The 14,372-nt window shown below is 53.3% G+C and overlaps 1 protein-coding gene across 4 annotated transcripts in view; it reads left to right on the forward strand.

Annotated features, from left to right (window-relative positions):
- Positions 1-6: 6 nt before the first annotated feature.
- Positions 7-14,372, forward strand: part of Msi1 (musashi RNA binding protein 1) — a 27,066-nt gene continuing 12,700 nt past the window's right edge. For all 4 annotated transcript variants that reach the window (XM_005344308.1, XM_026785987.1, XM_026785993.1 and 1 more), the window contains exons 1-9: positions 7-65; positions 236-276; positions 856-937; positions 1,039-1,123; positions 3,983-4,024; positions 5,523-5,615; positions 8,739-8,787; positions 11,073-11,155; positions 11,978-12,095. In XM_005344308.1, the coding sequence (XP_005344365.1) occupies positions 7-65; positions 236-276; positions 856-937; positions 1,039-1,123; positions 3,983-4,024; positions 5,523-5,615; positions 8,739-8,787; positions 11,073-11,155; positions 11,978-12,095 (652 nt within the window). The remainder of the gene's footprint in view (positions 66-235; positions 277-855; positions 938-1,038; positions 1,124-3,982; positions 4,025-5,522; positions 5,616-8,738; positions 8,788-11,072; positions 11,156-11,977; positions 12,096-14,372) is intronic.

Here is a 14,372-nt window from a genome sequence, read left to right on the forward strand (position 1 = left end):
CTCCCGATGGAGACTGACGCGCCCCAGCCCGGCCTCGCCTCCCCGGACTCGCCGCACGACCCCTGGTACGGTCCGGCCCGGCCCGGCCCGGCCTGCCCAGCCCACGTCCTCCCCGGCCCCGCCAACATGGCCGATCCGGGTCGGGCCGGGGCCTCCCCGGGGCCCGAGCCCGCGCCCCCTGCTCCCTGGCGCCCGGCGCTCACGCGGGCCCTTTGTGTCTCTGCTCCTCCCGCAGCAAGATGTTCATCGGAGGACTCAGTTGGCAGACCACGCAGGGTGAGCCAGCCCGGGGAGCACCCGCCGGCCCCGCACCGCCACCCTGCACCCCTTGCGGCGCCCCAGCCCCGGACCCCCCTGCCCGGCCCTGCGCCCTGCTGACCCCGGGCGCCCTCGTGCCCTCTTCCGCGCCCCGCCCCGGGGACCCCGAGAGCGCAGCACGCTTGGCGAGCGCGCACGGCCCGGCTAGGTTGGGGAGCAGTTGAGGGGGGGTTCAAGGGGCATCGTGGGGGCGGGCTGGGCCCCCGGGACCCGCCAGCGGCAGCTCCAACTCCGCTCGCACCTGCGGCTCAAACTTTTGTAAGGCGGCTCCCTGAGCGGCGGGAACCCAACCAGAGCGGTCCCCCACTCCAGCCCGGCCCGGCCCTTGCCTCCCCGAGGCCCCGGTGGGCGCCAGGAAGGCTCCACGGGAACCCTCGGCGAGTGCAGGGGTGTGGGGGGGCGGCAGTGGAGAGAGCGCGCGGGCAGCTTGGCGCGGGGGCGGCATGGCCACGCTGGGGTCACCGGGGGCAAAGGACGGGAGAGGAGGGGGAAGGGCTCCGGGCCTGGGCTGGTCCGAAGGCGGGTGTGTGGTTACAGAAGGGCTGCGCGAATACTTCGGCCAGTTCGGGGAGGTGAAGGAGTGTCTGGTGATGCGGGACCCCTTGACCAAAAGATCCAGGTGAGTCTCTGAAACCTCCCCTTCCCGCTGGGCTCGCCCCTTCCACCGCGGCCACTCGCTGCCCTTGTAACCATCTGCCTCTCCCTCACTACGCCGCGCAGGGGTTTCGGCTTCGTCACTTTCATGGACCAGGCGGGGGTGGATAAAGTGCTGGCGCAGTCGCGGCACGAGCTGGACTCCAAAACAGTGAGTGGCCCTCGGGGTTTCGGGGGTCCTTTGGGAGTGGGAGGTTGCCCGAGGAGAGCGAATCAGGACTCTCTCCAGGGAACAGTTGGATAGGGCTCTGGAGGAGAAAGGGAGCTTTCTGAGAACGAGAGCTGTCATACTCTGAAACTTTGTCAGAGTTGGGGGCAGAGGAAGGAAAAAAAAAAAAATCCCAGGCCAGGCCTGGGATAAGATGCCACACACACCCAGTCAGGAATTGGTCAGGGAAGTAGCAACTACTACCTTTGCCTGTGAGTGCTAATCTTGATACCTCAGGGTTTGGGGTCGAGCTAGGTCCCTCTCCTACCCCAGACTGAGTGAGTCAGGGCTGCAGTGACCCACGGTGACTTCTCTGAAATCTAACTACTGTTTGACTCTGTGACACCCCCTTTTCCATCCCAGACCAATGGTAAAGCATCACAGAGCCCCCTCCCTTTCTCCTTCCCTCCTTCCCGGACTTTGGTCAATGAGCTCCTGGCTTTGTGTAGAAGACATGCCCCTTCTTTGCCTTTACAGGGGATTTATGAGCACGGAGTTAGCTTGCATGGAAAAAAGAAAAGCCCTTCTGAAGACTAGATCTTAGGAGACGCTGCTTGTTTGGCATTCAAACTCCTGGAACATTTTGCTTCTTTCTCGCTGCTCCCCAGTGTCTTGGACCCTGCAGGGGGCGCTGGTGGAGGCCAGCTCAGGGGTTCCACAAGGAAAAGGAGAAAATCAGAGGAAGGCTTACTTGGTGATGGGGGGTGACTGTCTGCCAGGGGACCGGGACAGTGTGACCTCTCTCCACACTCCCCCATTCTTTCCCAGCCCTGGGCCTCCCTGCTTGGGCCAGTTACTGGCTCCTGTTTACCTGCAACAATAGCTGTTTGTGCCCAAGAATTTGTTAAATTACCGTCTGTCCCCAGCTCTCTTATCTCTTCCCAGCGGCTCCCCCTCCTGCTCACAGTAATGAGCAAATGAGGCCAGGCCTCGACTTTGCCTACTCTGAAAGGATCTTCTTGGCTCAGCCCTAGTGACCCAGGCTGGGAAAGGAGAGACAGTGGCCTATTGTTTTTGGTGATTATCTGCCATCAAGCTGCCTGTTCTCCTACCATCCCCTGTCCTCAGAATGCACTGGTGGCTTCTGCTGCTGTCAGGAAGCTGAGTGCTGGGGTTGGGGCTGGGGGCTGGAGGAGTGCAAGATGGATAAGGGAAGCGGGGTGGATTGTGAGGTGGGTATCCTTAGGAGATGGAGACTGGCAACCGCAAGGGCTTTGTCTGTGTTTAGCATCTCTGGGCTGGGGAAGGGGGTGGAAAGCAGTCTATTTTGGGTGCTGACTTTCACCTTTTGTTTACTTGTTGGGTTTTATTTATGTTGCCAACCGTGAGTCAGAGTGGAGGTGGTGTTTGTATGTGTGTGTTGGGGATTTGGTGCATGCAGGTGGTCTGGGGGGTATGGCCTGGGTACTGTCTTTCAGTCACGGTCTGTGCATTGAGGTAGTTGGCTGGGGAGGCTGTGTCTGGGAGAAACAAAAAGATGAGAATGTCCGCAGAGGTATGAAAGCAGAACTTCAGATGGGCAGTGTGTGGTTTTGATTTTCTCTAGAGATCCCAGAACCTTTGCTAGCGGAGGGGCCAGTGCCCACGTGTAGGTTTTGAGACCTGTCTCTGGGTAGATCCCAGTAGGGGAGCTGGCAGAATTCTGCTTACTGGTTCATGCCATGCAGGAAGCTGGGGCCAGTTGTCTAGAATGAGGCCGAGTTTTGAATGGAAGTAACTTTGGGAAAAGATAGATCTTGCCTGTGATTGGCTGGTAACTTCTAAATGATGTCTGTCCATGTGAGCGACAAGAAATTGGCATGACCAAGCCTCATAGGTCCTGTCTTGGTCACAGATGTTGTGTTCTGTTTCTTACGGTCTGTCAGCATGGCTTGAGCACCCAGGAGTAGTGCCCAGGTGCATCCTGAGTTCATTCCCTCTCTTGTTCACAGCCAAGGGCAAAGGTGGCCTTCTGGTAATGGCACCTTTGTTTGTGCACCGAAGGGAGGTTCACAGAGGGCCGCTTTTACCCTTTATCTCATTTGGCCCCCACCCCCTGCAGCTGCCCTCAGCAGGAGTGGGTGTGAATGTCCCCACTTTGCAGATGAGGGAACTGAGGCAGGTGACACTTCCCAGATCACAGGTTTGGCCTGCAGCCCAAGGTGTCTAAGTCTGAGTCCGGGCCCTTTTGCACCACTAAAGACTGCAGCCCGCCTCACCTGAGGCCTCTGCACTATCAGGAGCTGTTGGTGTCCAGTCTTGTGGAGGACTTGTCAGAGGTGGAAGTAGTGGGGAAAATGAACTTAGTCCATTCCTGGATAGTCTGGACTCTCCTGTCTTGTCTTCTTCAGGCTGACAACCTCTGTTTGCAGAGTCAGAATTACATGCATCACCAAGGCAGTAGTAGGTCATGATGCTGCCTTCGCTGTGGAGTTGGTTCGGGGAGGCTTCAGTGTGTCTGATGCTTGGTGAAGTGGGACTTGCTTGGCTTGAATTATTATTTTTTTTCTGTGAGCTAGACACCGTGTCACGTGCTCGGTGTGCGTTCTCTGAAGTAATCTGCAGGTGACCTTTTGTGATAGGTATTAGTTTGTCCATTTAGCAGATAAGCTTGACCTTGACGCTCTTCGAAGTTAAAGGCAGGGTCATAGGTAGAAAGTGCAACCCATGGGATTTGAACTCAGCATGTTTTCCTGCCCAAAGCTATTGTGGTTATTCTTCTGTGTCCTGGAAATTAGAGACTGTGTGGCTATCTAAGACTGTATGCGATACCCAAGACCCCTTCTATGCCCCCTTATATGTCCCCTTACATGTCTCTTACAGATTGATCCCAAGGTGGCCTTTCCTCGGCGAGCACAGCCTAAGGTAGGTGTGCAGATATGTGTGAATGTGGGAGGGGTCGGTGCTGGGAAAGCTCTTTATCCTGGGCAATTCTGGATGCTGGTTTTCCCAGCATTCACTTCTGTGCCACATGAGCCTGGAACCTCTGTTTGGAGTGTTTCTGGAAGGTGCTGGGGTGAGGAGATAGGATGCCTGTTTTGTATAGAATGAAGACACAGGTATCTTTCCACCCGTGTACTGGGGTGGGCAGCAGATAGGCTGATGCGTGTTGGGAAAGAGGAAGTCATGTTATTGTCCTGTATTTGAAGCCAGTGCAATTTGGACCCTGGGTGTGATTCTAGCCTCATAGATCTAGACTCTGAGTCTTGGAGGGGTGAACCAGGGTGGGCTTCTAGCCTTGGATGAGAGAATGTGCCTCTGGCTTCGAGTTACCCTCCTGTCCCTGGTTTAAGGTGTGTTGTGCTTTTGGAAGGGAAGGGAGGAGGACCCTCCAGGTCTGTCACCTGTTGGTTTTAATTTGAGCATCAGCGCCTTTCAAGGGTTTTCTTCTAGAGCGAGGGGTGGGCAGAATTCTGAGCAGTTGAGCAAAAGCACTCAAAACCTGTGATGTGGGGCAAGGACCTTAGATTTGATTCTGACGTCATGGCCATTGACCAAATCTTAGTTTTTAAGCCGTTGACTTATGGGGATGGGAAGAAAGGCCAAGTGCAGTACAGGGAATCTGGACATCCTGAGTTTGCTGAGATTGTCCAAGTACTGGATGGTCCTTCTCTCGGATGTCTCTTCCCCCTTGGTGGCAACTAAGGTGCTCTGAGATTCTGGACCTTGAATTCCATCAAGGTTGCCAGCTCCTGCTGGGGCAAAGGGAAAGAAGCAAGTTTGAGAAGACAGAAAGGGGCATCTCTGGAAAGGGTCCAGCAGAGGGTCTGAAAGCAATTATGGAGCAGGTATTCGAAGGAAGCCACACCAGGGAGCACACGGTCAGAACTGGGTTAATTCCATTAAGCAGTTTGGTGACAGAAGGTGCCTTAGTGTTAGGATGGGGCCTCGGATTAGCCATGCGCTCCTGGGGTAATTAGGACCATGTGTTCTTCCTAAAACAGGACTGGGGCCACGGGGCTGCCGGAGGTTAGGTTGAGAGGAAGGTGGGTGAGGAAAATGTCGATGTTAAGTTTGGTGACACCCTGTGGTGGCTTTGGTGTCTCCCAGGATGACTGGTGCTAGGCAGTGGGTCTGGACTCTTGGCAAACCCCTCTTCCTTGTATAGGTCTTTAGGGAAAGCGTTTCCATACGCAGACCCCAGGGAGGGAGGCACACTCAAGCCAGCCAGGGTGTGGGTATACAGCTGCTTATGACAGGCCTAGAGGCAGGACTCCAAGGGGGAGCTTGGAAGGGGGCCTTGGAGAAGCTGGGGCCACAGTGAGCTTGTCAGCTGGTATCCTGGCAGGCCCCCCCCAGCCCCTGCTGGTGGCAGTAGGCCACAGGACTCAGGTGCCCACTTTCTCTTTCCTTCCCCGAACAGATGGTCACTCGAACGAAGAAGATCTTTGTGGGGGGGCTGTCGGTGAGCACCACCGTAGAGGACGTGAAGCAGTATTTTGAGCAGTTTGGAAAGGTAGGTCTTCACGGGGGTGCTTTGTGGGAGCTGGGAAGGCACCAGAGAGTAGATCAGGCCAGTTGGGGGGTGGCAGTCAGGTCATCCCAGGTCCTGCAACAGGCAAAGGAGGGCCTGGCCCTCCCGCAGGTGAGGCCAGACCAAGTCATAGTTTGGATTCCCTACCCGTCTGTGGGCCGCAGACTCTGGACCTCTCCGGGAGAAGGAGCCGCATGGTAGTCTCTTTCTTCACCCTTCCTCTGTATTTTTCTCCTGCTTCTCTTCACTCTCCCAAGGGAGGAGGTGCTCCTATAGCCAGTTCAATCCAGTCCACCCACCCACCTTGGCCTCCTGGGAGCTTGCACCTGTCCAGGCCACAGGCAGCTGCACCTTCTGTCCCCCACCCCTTCCTGGGAAGGACGATAAGACGGCAATAAATAAGAATCCTTATTGCATTGGGTACCCTGCTCACCCAGGTGGGGAGGTGGGGATGACTGCTGATCCCTTAGGTATTGGAACTGAAGAAAACATCCTAAAGGCTGCTCTGGCTCAGGTAGATACTAGCTCTCCACTCTTGGGTGCTTGAGATTTCATTTCTGGGCTTTGGAAGAGGTAGGCCTAGAAAAGGAGGTGTGGTACCTCTAAGACAATAAAGGTATATTCCTAGAAACTTCAAGGTTCCATGGGGGAAATGTCAGAGTAGTCTGTCTGAAGTGCAGGGGTGAAGAAAGGCCGCCTGCGCGAGTGTTTCAGGTGAGATAGGACCCAGGTTGGGTTCCTTGCTCTCATCATGGCCTGTGAATTAATTCCCTTGCAGGCCAGAGGATGCTGATGTGTTGGGGCCAGAGGCCTTGGCCCAGGCGCCTCCTTAGGGACCTGGGTCCAAGATGCAGGGCAGGCAGAGCCTGGGCCCCAGAGGGAAGGGCGCTCCTGGGAAGCTGCAGGCCCGGCTCGACTCCGGCGGGGTGTCTTTGTGTCTGAGCACCGAGCATTAGAGCCCGCACTAATCTGATCCAGCAGCTGTGATTGGAGGCCGCCTGCCCCCGGGGCCGGCGTTGCCATGGCAACCGGGCCCCAGGAGAAGCCGTCAGCGGCCGCGTCTTTTGTTCGGGCCTAAATCGGCGTTGGCATGTGAAACCGGCCCGGGGAGGCCAGGGGGAGCTGGAGAATAGGCTGCCAGGGAGCGAGGGGGACAGTCGGGAATGCCAAGGGCCCTGCGGCTGGGGGGCCACCCCCCCCGCCTGAATCGAGGGGCCGCCACCGAGGGGGGAACAATGGTCAGCCGCCATGGCTGCCACTCAGGCTTAGCCGCCGCCGAACTTGGCGGCTCCCACTGGTCAGCAGGCCTCGGTCGCCTCCCCTCCCCCCTCCGGAGCCCCCCTGCCCTCAGGTTCCCATGGAGACCAAAGCCTATTAAGGACACTGGGCTGGTAGCCTCCCTCCCCTCAGCCAGCCCCAGGAGGGGGACATCACCGGTGTGGGGGTACCCTGGACCCCCAGCCACTTTCCTCAGGGTGCCTACCCGGGCCTCCTCAATCCCACCGCCTCAATGGGGGTCTGTCCAGCTAAGCCCAGTTTGAAGGGCGTTGGAGACCAAGGATACTGAGTTTGGAAGGTTGGGTGGAAGAGGACCGGAAGGACTGGATTTGACCTGAATCGGTTTGTGGGTCAGGCAAGAAACTCAAAGCTGCAGGATTAAGGAGGAAGGGTGTGGCGGTTTTTTTCTGTTCATTCATTCATCCATTCAAAAAAATAATTAATTGAGCACAAGTCAAGATGCTCGGTAGAATAGTGATGTCGATTATAACTGATGCAGCTGTCCCGGTGGGACCTTGGAGTCATCTTCCTGTGTTGGGACTGTGGGCAAATCCCTCCATAATAAAGATAATAACAGCTGCTACTTACCAAGTGCACCCCAAACCCCAGCTACTGGAAGTTGAGTATTCTTTGTACTTGTACGTCTTACGCCTCTAAGAAATAGTATCTACTAATACCCATTTTACAGACTGAGGGATCAAAGCCATAGGAAGCCAGGGGTGCCCAGCCAGCAGGCAGTATCCGGGATGCCAACTCATGCCTGCTCTACTGAAAGTTTCTGCTTCCGTCAGATCCTCACGTGTTTTCATTTTCCAGTGCTTGAGCTGGGGGAGAGATGTGCTGAGCCTCAAGGTCAGCTTGACTGCCAATCTGGGGTTAGACCTACAAATGTGGTCACCGACAGGGGAGTGGAGACGGCCGCAGGAAGCTGTCCTTTCGCTGCCGAGCTGCTCCAGAATTCCCACTGTCTCCTTGTTCAGTGGGGATTTGCTTCCCTCTGGGAAAAACCAGAGGCTTGGTCTAGATTGACCCCTAAGAAGAGCTTCCGGGTTCTCTAAGGAGGCCCACCCTACTTCTAGGGCTGCACTTCCTGCTTTAATGAGGCCTGAGAGGCTTCTTTTAAGACAGATGAAGCCCTGGAGCGGGCTGAGGTTAGGCTGTATCTCCAGGCCTAGTCTCAGGACTTTGCTCTGCCGTTAGGAGTCTTGCAGTGCCGGCAGAGGGAGGAGAGGTGAGCAGCTATTGTTGGGGTTCCGGAGAGGGTAGCTGATGGTGACCCTCCTCCCCGCTCACTTCTTCCCCTCCCCCAGCCAGTGCAAGGCTGCAGCTCAGGCAGTGAACTCTGCTTGCTTTAATTGCAGCCTCTAGCTAAAGGAAACCTCAATTAGAGAACAGAGGTAGCAGAAGGAGTCTGGCTGCTGGCCTTTCCAAAAAGGGAAGAGGCTTTGGTTTTCCCACCTCATAATCTTGCTCCCCCTTATTTCTTTCTCTGGTATCTACTTTGTGCCTTTTCCTCCCTGGTTTGGTGCAGGACTTGCTGTGTGACCTTGGACAGGCATCTTGGCCTCTCCCAGCCCATTTCCTTTAGCTCTCCAGTGGGGATGAGCCAGCGCAGGCCATGTCGGGATGATCGAAGCCAAATGTCAGGCATACATTTGGAGTCTAATAAATATAAGACTGATCTGTTGAGAATCTGACAGTTGACTCTGTTGTGCTGTGATGTCTAGGATGCTGTCCCCTGGAGATAAAGCCTGGAGGAGACAAGAGGGGTGTAGGTTTGGGGAGCCCCTGGTGTCTGTGGGTCTAACACAGCAGGCTGTGTTTCAGGTGGACGATGCCATGCTGATGTTTGACAAAACCACCAACAGGCACAGAGGTGAGTGTGGCCCCTCCCCCTTCCCAGGCTGGGCTGGGGGTGGGGTGGGGGTGTGGTCAGCCAGGGGGCTGCAGGTCACAGCTGCCCTTTCATGTTGCCTCCTGACATCCTATCCCTGTGGATCCAAGTCCTCTCCAGGGCCTGGTCTCACAGAAGGCTTTTGTCCTCCTCTTTCCTGCACCGGAAACTTTGCCAACTGCAGACACACACCAGGAGCTGAGGACACCCCGACAGTACCCTGTACCCCGCTTTGGCCAGTGTCTGCTCCTTGCCTGGGCTTACCTTGTCCCTGGTAACCAGAGCCAAGGCCATGCTGCCCCTGGGTCAGGTTGACTCTTTAGCCTCAGGCAGTCTGCTCCACCACTGCCCTCTACCCTAAGCCAAGCCTGGATCCCTGAGTCCCCTTGGTCCTGAACCTGGTCACATCTAGGCCTCTCTGCTGTGTCCTGCCTGGTGATCTCCCAAGAGTCTTGCCTTTTGAGAAAGCTCAGCCCAGCCCTTGGTGGAGTCCCTGAAGAGGTGGCGGGGCAGTTTCCCCAGTGGCTTCAGGGCTTTTAGCGTCTTTGGGCAGAGTAGTGTGGGCTCTGAGTGTGTAGTGGGTATGGTGAAGGGTATGATGTGCCTGGTGTGTCAGTGCCCGAGTGTCTGAGAGGGGGTTTGCACGGACGCCTACATGTTCACTGTAGAAAGGTTTGGGCTTGTGCGGCTGAGGGAGGATAAAACGGTGTTGGGTATAAGGTCATTTCTGTATTTCTATGGAGTTTTGCATTTTGGGGTTCAAGCAACCTCAGTTTAAAAAGACACCGCCCCCCCCAAATAATACCTAAAGTGCTGAGAATATAGCCTGGTGCTAACAGATGCAGAAGCCTGGTCCTGACCTCAGCACAGCACACACACACACACACAAAACACACACGCACACACACACAAAACACACAAAACACACACACAAAACACACAAAACACACACACTGCACACACGCACACACGCCATACACTTACACATACACACACACAAAACACACACACGCACACACACGCACACACAAAACACACACACAAAAAACACACACAAAACACGCACACACACACAAAACACACAAAACACACACACGACACACTTACACATACACACACGGCATACACTTACACAGACACACACACGGCATACATTTACACACACACGGCATACACTTGCACAGACACACACAGCATACACTTACACACCGGCATACACTTACACACACACATGGCATACACTTACACACACGGCATACACTTATACACACACGGCATACACTTACACACACAGCATACACTTACACACGGCATACACTTACACACACGGCATACACTTACACACACACACACGGCATACACTTAGACACACACACCAACCTGTTACGTCTGTACTGAGTGCGGATGTTTTTCTTGCCACTATTCTTTGAACCATAGTAACGGAATTCATGGAGAACTTGCGTTGTGCTGGGCAGTAGAAGAACCCTAGGTAGGATTGGAAGTTCACTGAAGGGCAAACATGGATTCTAAGCAAATGTGCATTCTGTATAAAGGACTTGAGCATGCATAGATTTGGGCTTAGGGCGGGCAGCTGGAATCCTTAGCCCTCTGATTCCAAAGGATGACTGTATTTCCTCCCTCCCCCTTTCTGTCTGTCTGTCTGTCTGTCTGTCTGTTCGAGACAGGGTTTATCTGTGTAGCCCTGACTGTACTGGAACTCCCTTTGTAGACCAGGCTGGCTTCAAACTCAGTGAGATCTGCTACCTCTGCCTCCCAAGTACTAGGATTGAAGGTGTGTGCCAACACCACCTGGCAGGATGATTGTATTTTCATGGCGGTTCTACCATTTAAAAAAAAATACTCATTTTATTTATGTGTGTGTGTGTGTGTGTTGTGTCTGTGTAAGTGTATGCCATGTGTGTGTGTCCTCAGGGCCTGCTGGAGTTACAGGCAGTTGTGAGCATCCCGATGGGAGTGTAGGGGGAACTTAGCTACTGAGCTGTTCCTCCAGGCCCAGTGCTACCCTTTCTAACTTGGCTGTGTGACCTTGGACAAGTGAGTTCACCTCTCTGGGCCTTGGCTTGTTCATCTGTAATTTGGGCCTTGAAGCCTTGACTCAGCCAGTAGTTGAGGTGCTCTTAGGCTGTGGGCAGAGCCTTTCATTAACTCTCAGACACTTGCCCGCAAGAGATGAGCTGTGGTATATGTGTGGCATGGGGCTGGGTGTTGACCATGAGCCCTGGTTCTGACCCTGCCCTCGCCTCTAGGGTTCGGGTTTGTCACGTTCGAGAGTGAGGACATCGTAGAGAAAGTTTGCGAGATCCACTTCCATGAAATCAACAACAAAATGGTGAGCTGGGACTGGATGGGGGTCGGGGGTCAGGGGTTGGGGGTTGGAGATGGGGACTCCACCTCTGGGGCCCTGAAAGTGGACAGGGGTGAGGCTCTCCCGGGAGTCAGCAGAGCCAGGGCAGGGTTGGGGCTCTCCCGGGAGTCAGGAGAACCTGTTCTCGTGTACCCTTGAGGATGCAAAGAGGAAGTCAGTGTGATGACAGCGTCTGTAATTGCAACTCCTGGAGAAGGGCGAGAGAACTTTCACAAGTTCAAGGCCAGCCTGGTCTACATAGCAAGTTGCAAGCTAGCCAGAGCTACACAATAAGACTCTGCCTCAAAGCCAGTTCCAGGACAGGCTCCAAAGCCACAGAGAAACCCTGTCTCAAAAAACAAAACAAAACAACAACAACAAAAAAGACTCTGCCTCAAAATAAGTAAATAAGAAAACAAATAAATAAATGCATTTAATTAAAACTAAAAGTAAATCGCTGGGTGTTGGTGGTGCACACTTTTAATCTCAGCACTTGGGAGGCAGAGGCAGGCGGATCTCTGTGAGTTCAAGGCCAGGTTGGTCTACAAGAGCTAGTTCCAGGACAGGCCCCAAAGCTACAGAGAAATCTTGTCTCAAAAAAACCAAAAACCAAAACAAAACTAAAAGCAAGTCAAATAGGAATCATAGTACACGTTCCTCTTATGTTTGATGTGAGCATTCAGTGAACAAACTAGTGCATGTAAAGTCCTTTAGACACCGTAAACACTCCAGGATCATGACAACTGGAACAGTGATAAAGAGGCTCTCCAGCCAACAGGAAGCGCTGACCATTGGGCTTCATTGCAGGTGGAATGCAAGAAAGCTCAGCCAAAGGAGGTGATGTCCCCTACAGGCTCAGCCCGGGGCAGGTCTCGAGTCATGCCCTATGGAATGGACGCCTTCATGCTGGGCATCGGCATGCTGGGTACGTGCTGGGCCTGCACTTGTGGTTTCTTCTTGCCTAGAATCATTCCTGGGGCTCTTGGGGGGCTGTGTGGGTGTGGCTTCTTCTCTGTGGTCTGCCCTCCTGAGTTAAGACAAAACTGCTTCTCATAGCCTGGCAGTTTGGTGTGGAGCACTGCCCTCTTGTGGTAGCTCCAGTGTAGTCCAACCGCTCCGTATTATTTGGTCCTCTGCCCATTCACTCAGACTCCGACCCATTGGGATATCTGTATTCATCTCGTATTGAGTGCCTATGTGTCCCATTCCCTCTGCCAGGAATTCCCGCAGTGACTTCCCTAAAATTTGTGGTCTGTCAGGGAAAGCAAATAATTAGGAAGACAGACAAATTTAGGATGAAGTATAGGGTACCAGGAGAGTGTGGTCATAGGGAATTGGACCAACACTCTGGAGAAGCAGAAGCTGTGTGAGAGTGACGCTGAGTCTGCAAGGTGGGTGGGTACCAGTTGTGGGAGGTCGAGAAGAGAAAGGGAAGAGTGTACCAGACACAGGGAGCGGCATTCCAGAGGCCTGAGGAGGCCGCCTCTTCTTACTCAGCTGTTGTTATAGTGGGTTTTGAGGGGCAGGGTCTTCCCTCGTAAGGCTGTGGTTCAAGTGAGAGAGAGGAGTGTCTCCATAGAGTGACTGGAGGCCTCGGGAGGCTCAAGAAGGCTCCTAAAGTGCCATGGTCGTCAGGGAGGCTCCCTGGACTAGGTGATGGAAGTGGCCATGAGCCTTGAAAATCAGACAGGCTCAGTTGCACTTTGAAGAGCATCCAGGAAGCCTAGTGGTGGTGGTGCACACCTTTAATCCCAGTACTTGGGAGGTAGAGGTGGGCGGATCTCTGAGTTTGAGGCTAGTCTGGTCTACAAAGCAAGTTCTAGGATAGCCAGGGCTACACAGAGAAACCCTGTCTCAAAAAAACAAAAAAAGAAAACAAAAGTACCCAAGGGACTAGGGAGATGGCTCGGTTAAGAGCACTGCTGCTCTTCTGGAGGACCCAGGTTCAATTCCCACCACCCATATGGCAGCTCACAACTGTAATTCCAGTTCCAGAGGATCCGACTCCCTCTTCTGGCCTCCACAGCACTGTACATACGTATTACATGGACACACATTCAAGCCAAATACTCATTCACATAAAAGAAAAATAAAATTTGCATTTTTCTTTAAATTAAAAAAAAGGTGAATCTCAAGAAAGAAAGGCACCCAGATCTTAAGTGTTATATGTGTTCAGCCCTTAGGAAGCACGTGTGGGGGGCAGGCACACACATGGGCACATACACTCATACACACACACACACACACACACTCACGGTAAATAGGGCTGGAGAGCTAGCTCAGCAGTCAAGAGCATTTCCTACTCTTGTTAGAGATTCCTGGGTTTCATTTTGAGCACCCACTGTACTTCCAGTTCCAGGGGATACTGCCATTTTCATCCTGGCAAGTAGGTGGCGCACATGTAGCAGGCATACAGACAAACACATCAAGTAATAAGGATAAAATTGAAATATTAAAAAGAACATGCAGCCAGGGGTTGGTGAATGCCTATAACCCTGGCTACTGAGGCTGTGTGTGTGTGTGTGTGTAAGTAGTATTTCCTAAAGAGGCAGAAGCAGGTGGATCTCTGGGTTAGCGGCCAGCCTGGTCTACATAGTGAGACCCCGACGCAGAAGCATCAACAAGGACTGGAAAGATGACTGTGGTTAAGAGCACACTGCTCCTACAGAGGACTTGAGTTTGGCTCCCAGCACCCATCTCCAGCAGCTCCTGGGTCTGGCTCCAGGAGACCTGACCCTTCTTGTAGCCTCTGTGGAGACCTGCGGGCTCTTCACACATTCACAGTGTATACCCATAATAAAACAATAAATCTTTAAGGGTCAGGGCGTGGTGGTGCATGCTTTTAATCCCAGCACTAGGGAGGCAGAGGTAGGTAGATCTGAGCCTCAGGCCAGCCTGGTCTACATAGTGAATTCTAGGACAGCCAGAGTTACATAGTGAGACTGTCTCAGAATTCAAAAATAAGCAAACAAAAATAAATACTACTACTACTACTAATAATAACAGTAATAAATCATAAATAAAAGAAGTGCAACTCTGGCTGTTCTGAAACTTGCTCTGTAGACTAGGGCTGTGTCTACTTACTGTGTGGATCAGGTTGGCTTTAACCTCGCAGAAATCCGCCTGCGTCTGTTTCTGAGGGCTCTAGAGCGCTTTAATTTTTTTAAAATTTAATTTATTTTTATTATTTTTATTTTATTAT

Source organism: Microtus ochrogaster, chromosome 2 (assembly GCF_000317375.1).
Source record: "Microtus ochrogaster isolate Prairie Vole_2 chromosome 2, MicOch1.0, whole genome shotgun sequence".
NCBI lineage: Eukaryota > Metazoa > Chordata > Mammalia > Rodentia > Cricetidae > Microtus > Microtus ochrogaster.